The sequence below is a fragment of the Henckelia pumila genome, chromosome 4 (genome assembly GCF_033568475.1).
Source record: "Henckelia pumila isolate YLH828 chromosome 4, ASM3356847v2, whole genome shotgun sequence".
Taxonomy (NCBI): domain Eukaryota; kingdom Viridiplantae; phylum Streptophyta; class Magnoliopsida; order Lamiales; family Gesneriaceae; genus Henckelia; species Henckelia pumila.
In genome coordinates this window covers 123,621,148-123,629,785 of record NC_133123.1, presented here as the reverse complement: position 1 = coordinate 123,629,785, position 8,638 = coordinate 123,621,148, and the positions used below count along the sequence as shown (strand labels likewise).

General features: G+C 36.4%; 1 protein-coding gene across 1 annotated transcript; it reads left to right on the top strand.

The window, feature by feature from the left end:
• The first annotated feature begins 4,759 nt into the window (after positions 1-4,759).
• Positions 4,760-7,931, top strand: LOC140866897 (receptor-like protein EIX2). Its single transcript, XM_073271960.1, has 2 exons — positions 4,760-7,620; positions 7,698-7,931. The coding sequence occupies exons 1-2, from the start codon at positions 4,762-4,764 to the stop codon at positions 7,716-7,718; spliced, it is 2,880 nt and encodes a 959-aa protein (XP_073128061.1). The 5' UTR covers positions 4,760-4,761; the 3' UTR covers positions 7,719-7,931.
• Positions 7,932-8,638: the final 707 nt, after the last annotated feature.

Below are 8,638 nucleotides of genomic sequence, written 5' to 3'. Positions count from 1 at the left end.
CCGCATACTTAGCCTTAAATTTAATTTTTATAGGATTTTAATCCTATCAAGGCTCGGATGGAATTGTATAAAAAAAAAATTTTCTAGGTGTGCACAAGATCATAAGTGTCTTACTAGAGCCTCATCAAAATTCATAGAACACAATCAAGATCCACAAACCACCTATTGCCGTGCAATGGTCAAACAGACAGAAACTTCATCAAATCTTTCGTTACACTCCACTGGTCTAACACAAGTGCTTATAAATATTCACGATTCAACTTACAGTTTCTCATGTCAAGTCAAGAGAAACGTCTGTGTATGAATTAATTCTTCGGGCAGAAACATGCTCGCTCGAGCGAGAGGTGGTGCTCGCTCGAGCGAGCGAGACATGATTTCAAATCCTCGGAGCAGAAGAGTGTTCGCTCGAGTGAGACCCTAGGTAGACTATTTTTGCATTTGTGTGTTTGTTTTGCATCTGTCATATTTCATGTTTGTTTTCATATTGTTTATTTTTGTTTGTTTGTGTTGTCTTGCATGATTGGGATGAGTCATAATAGCCAATGATGATGAAGTTTATGTTGAAAAAAATTTATTTTTGAAAAATTTTGCTATTGACTTGACATGAGAAACTGTAGGTTGAATCGTGAATATTTATAAGCACTTGTGTTAGACCAATGGAGTGTAACGAAAGATTTGATGAAGTTTCTGTCTGTTTGACCATTGCACGACAATAGGTGGTTTGTGGATCTTGATTGTGTTCTATGAATTTTGATGAGGCTCTAGTTTACACTTATGATCTTGGGCGCACCTAGAAAAAAAAATTTATATACAATTCCATCCGGGCCTTGAAAGGATTAAAATCCTATAAACGATTAAATTTAAGGCTAAGTATGCGGATTAAATGGGATTGATGCTCCATCCGGGCTATAGACGAGGGGATTAGAAAGAAAAAATAGAATGATTTTTTGTATCCTAGCCAGTTATAGCTAAGTCAGCGGGTAATTATTGGGGCTAAAGCAATACCGGATGCAAAATACAGAGGTGTGTAATTCATTATCTCAAGGGAGGTGGGATTTTGTCTAGAGGCCATTGAAAGGAATGAGCACTTGAAGAGTGGAACTTGCACTGATTTGTCATAGGTCGCTAAGCAGATTTGAGACGAATTCGGTCTGAGTTGTATGAAACTGGAATGAAATTTCACACACACACGTTCACGTTAAATCGAAGGTGTATTATGAAAAGTTGAGAGCATGTCTGTGTTTTTGGTTTTATCATTGAACTTCTCGAAGGCTTTGCACATTTATGAATTATCCTTACTTATGTTTTTGTTTGCATTTTGTTTTGCATGTCTTGCTCGAGGGCGAGCAAAAGTTAAGTATGGGGGTGTTGATAACTACATTTTGTATGCATATTATTGTGATGTTTTTATATCGTTCTTGCATTACTTCGTATTATTTTATATGCGTTTTGTGTTGTTTCATGCATATTGTTCACATCATTCCCCTTGGTTTAATTTATAGGAAACTCGACATTTGCAATGACAAGACGCTATTTCCTTGGAGATTGAAGATCGAGTTTAGGCGCATGATTTAGTGCAAGCTTCAGCAACAATTACGTGAATGAATGAGCAGAAGCCGGAACAAAGGATTCAAGAACAGAAGCATGGACTTCGAGCTGCGTCAAAGAAGAACAAATGAAGATCATGCGCTGAGGAAGAGATGGAGGGCGCAGCTGGAAGCACAAACGCTCAAGGGAGCATAGTGAACAACGCAAGGTGTTGTGCAAACCAGTTGTGATCTGCGCTAAAGGAAGGCGCTATCGCGCATGATTGAAGATGAAGGGTGCATGAGGGAGTGCTAACGCGCAAGAGAAGATGGGAATAGCTGAAACTAGTGCTAACAAGGAGGAATGAAGCGCGATAGCGCGTGGAGTTGTGATGAAGAGAAGAGAGCAAGCGCGATAGCGCTGAAGAGGAAGCAATCACGCAACGTCTATGTATGAATTAATTCTTTGGGCAGAAACATGCTCGCTCGAGCGAGAGGTGGTGCTCGCTCGAGCGAGCGAGACGTGATTTCAAATCCTCGAAGCAGAAGAGTGTTCGCTCGAGCGAGACCCTATGCTCGCTCGAGCGAGCCGCGGGACCAGAGTTTTATTTTTGGAAAATTCTTGCTCGGGAAGGATTTTATCTTTTTAATATTTGGGACCTATAAATATATTTTTTAGCATCAGAATAAGGGTTCCAGTTCCAGATTCTCAGAGGCGGCTACAGGCTACATGCTTGGGAGAAGATTTCTTATTCTTTCTTTTATTTTATTTTTACTTTTCATGATTAAAAACCTTGTTTAATCATGAATTTATTTATTGAGTAGTTTTCTTTTTCGATCAAGATCACGTGATTGGGCCAGAAAATTTATGTATAAAACTTGATTTGTTTATTTGAGATTTTCAGACTTGATTTGAATTTATTGTTTGTCGAATTTATATTTGTCTTGTGAATTTCCTGGCCAGTTATTTGTTTGCATGTTAATCGATTCCAAGTCGACAGAGGAGGTTTTGAATTCGATCACTTTGATATTCTACATAGTGTAAAACCGACTAGAAATAAAATTTGGTTTCATTATGCGGTTTGGGTGTATACTGAATTTTCACAGTTATTCAAGCATTCAAATTTGGTTAGAATTACGAAAGATTAGGTCATCAATATTTGAATAGGTTTGATTGTTCTAGAAATAGTCCTTCGAACAAATTAGGAAAATTCCCGTGAATTAGGAATAGGTCTGATGTCTTAGATCGACTGCTTGTTACATAAATTGTCTGGTACCTATGTGAGTCCTTGATCGAACTTTTCCCATATTTGAATTAAATCAAATTTCTGCTGCGTTTTAATTAAGTTTATTTTATTTTAAATTTTAATTATTAGTTTAAAAATTTGAATCACTCTTTTTTATTAGTCTAGATTAAGTAGAAATAAATTTATTTTGGTATTCATATATATACAGTCCCTGTGGGTTCGACATCTGGACCTTTGTCCACTATATTATAATTTGACCTGGTGTGCTTGCCAGTTGATTTTTAATCATACTGATTTAGCCGGTCAATCGTTGTAGCTAAACCTTTTATACTTGGTTGAGGGAGACGAAACCTTGATATATTTGATTCATGAGATTCGATTCGTAGTGTTTAATTCTTGTTAAGTATCAATATTTGATCTGGTTTATTTTATGTTTGTATGCGAGATTTTAGGATTGGTCATCTTAGAATTTTGTTTTGCAAGCTATAGCTAAATTAGAATTCAAATCCGTAATTATTTGAATAATCTAATTTGTGAAGCAACTATGTTTGATATTTTCTGTTGTTGAATTTATTAAATTGTAGGATCAATTATTGACTAGGCTAAATACAATCGCTGGTATTTGTGTTGTCTAGGTTCGTCAGTTTTACTAGTTTGAATGCTATCGTGGATTTAAATCTAGATTGTTGTTATCTGGGTTAATTTATTGGTAAGGGTTAATCTAGAATACTGTTTTCTAATTAACTAAAATTAAGGTGAAACAGGAATTCGATTTTCAATGACGAATATTTAATAGGATTAATTATTTTTAGGGAATCGATTATTGAATGAATGAATATCAAGGGTGTAGTCGACTGATACCAAGTCTCGTCTCTTATTGATTTCTCCAGTTTAATTTTCAATCTTGCAGGATAGTGATAATTTGAATATTTAATTGCTTAAATTTCTTAGTAGTTAGTCCAAACTTCAAAACCCCCTTTTTATTTACTTAGGACACATTAAATTTACCTTTCCTCGTGGGAACGATCGCTACTCTCACTACTACATAATTTATTTATCTGATTGGAGTCGGATAATTTGGGCGCGACACGACTGAGTGTTACCAGTAAATTATGAGGATTTATTTTTTTTTTTGAACATAATTATGAGGATTAATAAGTGGTAATCTAATGGACCTAAGTAAATGCATGCCACCAGTTTCAGTGGAATTTTGAACAATCAATTGCACAGTTAATTGTGGGCGAAGTGGAATAATAAACCCATTCATTACACACTTAATTAATTAAATTAAATTATTGGGATTTACAAATGGTAGTCTGATGACAAATGAGCCTAAATAAACTTACGAGGAAAAATTCAAAATTTTAATGTTATAGATATAGATAGATTGTTCCATATAATGTACATGCCCTTTTAGTATTATGATATTATTTTCCATGTATTTTCTTGAGATTCTTTGGAACTATATAATTGATGAGTGATGCTTGATATATTCGGAGGATTAAACATTGAGTTACACATTTCACTTGAAATTATACAACTATTCTTAATGTATTTTTGAAAGAGTTTTTTGAAATAAAATGAAGGGATAATTTTATAATTTCAAATTTAACGTGTAACTAAATATGTAACCTTTTATGCTCATGTGGCATTTTCCATTATCTTTATTTGGTCTTCTAACTAATTAAAATTAGAAAACAATGCCTATGTAGTGGTGTCATTTTTCATGATCACCACACCAAATTACCACACTTTATTATATGATATGATTAGCAGTGGCATCGTTTTTCATATGTTGTTTTTGTTTATATAACAAGCACCAAGCAGCAAGGAAATTAACCAGATATATATATATATATATAATCTTATATTACAATCATAGAAAGAACACTATGACTGGAAATAGTATCATAACTCGTTTCCATGTACTAACAATTCTGTTTTTATGGTGTTTGGGAAGTGTTTTGGGATCGCAATCTTCACGAAAGATGAGATGCTTTGAGAGCGAGAGGCGAGCTCTTCTCAAGTTGAAAGACGAGTTTGTTGATGAAGATGGCAGGCTGTCTTCTTGGGGAGCCGGAGAAAACGGAAGGGAGTGCTGCGAATGGAGCGGTGTTCACTGCCACAACAGGACTAATCACGTCACACAACTGAACCTTGGGGGTGATCGGTTCACTTGGCCTCTACAAGGTATGATTAGCATTTGGTTGCTTGAATTGAAGCACTTGACTTACCTAAACCTCAGTAACAATTATTTTGGCGGTTCCAATATCCCCGCGTTTCTTGGTTCGTTTGAGAAATTACGGTATCTCGATCTTTCATATGCTTCTTTAAGCGGTCACATTCCACGGAGTGTGGGAAACCTTTCGGAGTTGATATATCTCGATTTTAGTAAGAATTATGGTCTCTATAGTGGAAATCTTCACTGGATCTCTCGTTTGGGTTCGCTGAGATATCTTAACCTTGGTTATGTGGATCTAGGAATTGCATCCAATTGGCTACAAACAATCAGTAAATTAACCTCCATAACAGAATTACACTTTGAATCCTGTTCCCTTCAAGACATCCACCCTTCTTCTCTTCCATCCATCAATGCTTCTTCTGCTCCTCTTGCTATCCTCGACTTGTCGCGGCAATATGAAATATCATCTTCCATCTTGGAGTGGTTCTTAAACTTTAGCACAAGCCTAAGTTTCATTGATCTCTCGATGAACAATATAACAAGTCTCAATCATGCGTATGCTTTCGATCACAACCAGATCTTCCTTGCACATCTTGACCTTTATGATAACTCAATAGAAGGTGGGATTCCTAAATCCTTTGGAAATATGAGCAGTTTGATGTACTTGAATTTGGACTCAAACCTTTTAACCGCTCCACTTTCTGAACTAATGACCAACTTATCTGGACCTTTAGAAAAGAAACTGCAGCATTTGGGCTTGGGTGATAATATGATAAGTGGTTCGTTGCCTGATTTCTCTAGATTCCCATTCTTGCAAGAACTCATACTCTCGGATAATCATTTGAATGGGTCCTTTGCCAAGGATTACCTCAATCTTCCTTCCAATCTTCGTATTCTAGATTTATCTTCCAACAATTTCGTAGGTACAATACCCGATCTTACGATTTTTCCATTCCTTCAACGCTTGTATCTAGACCACAACATGTTTCATGGACAAGTGAAAGAAAGCATTGGATGCATGGCTACTCTGGAGGATTTATTTCTAGGTTCCAATCTCTTAGAAGGCATAATCACAGAGGTTCATTTGTTCAATCTGTCACGGTTAGAAGGTCTTGACTTGTCTTATAATGAACGGTTGAATGTAAATTGTAGCCCACATTGGATTCCTCCATTTCAGCTATCAGCATTAAGACTCTCCAAGTGTAATATAGGACCACGTTTTCCGCAATGGCTTGAATCCCAAACAAATTTGGATGATCTCGACATCTCGTTTTCTCATATTGCAGACACCATTCCTAGTTGGTTTGGTGATTTAATTTCTGGGATATCATATTTGAAAGCATCGAATAACCGAATACATGGTGTCCTCGACAACATTACTTCTCTGTATCGGATACAGGGAGAAGTATTAGATCTATCAAGAAACAAATTTACAGGTGAAGCAACTTTTTTGTGCCATTATCAACAATGGAAACTGATAGACGTCTCGGATAACCTGTTTTTCGGCCACATGCCAAATTGTTTAGCCGATTCCACTTCGTTGCGTTTTCTTAATGCGGCCAACAACCTCTTCTCTGGAAAAATCCCGGACTCGTTTCTTCCCTCTTGCTCACTCTCTGTTTTGAATTTGAGAAACAATAGTTTCTCTGGCGGAATCCCAACATCTTTGAGCAACTGCAAGGAGTTGGAAGTGATGGATCTCGGAGAAAACACGCTGACCAGTGGCATACCAGCTTGGATAGGAGATAGCTTATCATCACTGATTGTTCTGAGCTTACGTTTCAATAAGTTTCATGGGATAATACCTTGGAGCATATGCGATCTACAAAATGTCCGCGTGTTAGACCTCTCTTCTAACAAGATATCCGGACTCATACCAAATTGCTTTTACAATCTTACTGCCATGGCTGAGAAATCAAAACCGCAGACTTCGAGCATAAGATCCTGGATTTTAAGTCATTTAGGTGCAGGCGTGATGTATGGTAGTTTACTGGATGGTGTATATTTCATGTGGAAAGGACAGGAGGTCAACTACGTAAATCGTTGGATACCTGTTGAACTCATTGATTTGTCCAACAATAACTTAACTGGTGACATCCCTTCTGAAATTACAAAACTGGCGGCCCTGGTTGCATTGAACCTCTCCAGAAACAATTTGACGGGATTCATCCCCGAAAACATCGGTCTCATGAAGTCCTTGGATTCTCTTGATCTTTCAAGAAACCACCTTTCTGGTGGCATCCCCACCAGCCTTTCTGAATTGAGCTTTCTTGGAATCATGAACTTGTGCTACAACTACTTGTCCGGGAAAATTCCGCTGCAACTTCTCAAGTTCGACGAATCTTCCTATAGGGGTAACTCTGGTCTTTGTGGACGTCCTATTCTCAATAAGTCTTGCCCCGGAGAAGATCGTGAAATCAATCGCCAAGATTCAAACTTTGATGATGATCACGGGAAGCATGAAGACGACGAGTTCATTACCAAAGGATTTTACGTCTGTATGGGAGCTGGTTTTGTGGTTGGATTCTGGGGGATCTTCGGAACGATACTTCTCAACAGATCAGCAAGATTTGCATACTTCAAATGGTTGAACACTATTGGGGACTTTATATATGTGAAAGTAGAGCTCAACAAAGCCCGTCTAAGGGAGATGTTTCCAAAACTAGTAAGTATTGTCCATATTTTCTCTAGAAAATATTGATGTGAGGCTAATTGGTGTCCATTTGTCCGTGTCATCTGCAGGCTATGGTTAGCAAGCTGTGAGCTTCAATTCAGACGACCAAATCATGTTTTGATCCAAAATTTTACTCGAGGAAAATTACATATTTTTGCCTCTTTTTTTTCCCCATATTTGGTTATGCTACCAGCTATTTCGTATTTTCAGTGCTATAAGTTGCATGTTTTTTTTTTCCAATTTTGGTCTTGTTATGATAAATTTTTATTTGTCGTTATGTTGTTTTCATTTTTTGTCCTTTAAACTTGTATGCTATTTTTATTTTTGATATTTTTAATCCGAGTCTATGGTGTTTTTTAATTATAAAAGGGCCGAAAATGAAACCAAACACAAGTTAAAAGAACAAAAATGAAACAATATACAAGTTACATCACTAAAATTGAAAATTCATCGTAATAAGACCAAAAATGAAAAAAAAACATGCAAATTACCAGACTGAAAATACAAATTCATCATTAGCATGACCAAAAGTGAAAAAAAAAATACAAATAAGATGACAAAATGAATTTTTTCCCTTTACTTATAATTCTAAGTAGAGCTGTCAGACTGGCCAATTTATGGTGGTGTGGTCGGTCTCCCAAAAACCTACCATTTGGCAGGTCGGGGGCGAGCCGGCCCACCATTTCGACGAGCTAGAAATCCTCAACCCAGCCCAGCCCAACCCAAGGTGGGTGCGGGTTAGGCGGGCCGATCCACGGGTTTGATAATTACAAATAAAAATAAATAAATAAAAATCATTATAATTAATTATAAATTTCATAAATAAATAAATATTAATATAAACATATTAATAAAATTTTTAATTATTGATTTCACACGTGTAAATTTTATATAAAGTAATTAATACAAAAAAATTATTTCATAAAAAAAATACATATATTACCATAAAGTAAAAAAAAATTAAAAAATTTCTCCAGGCCCTTGGGCCAACCCAAGCCCTCCTCGGATT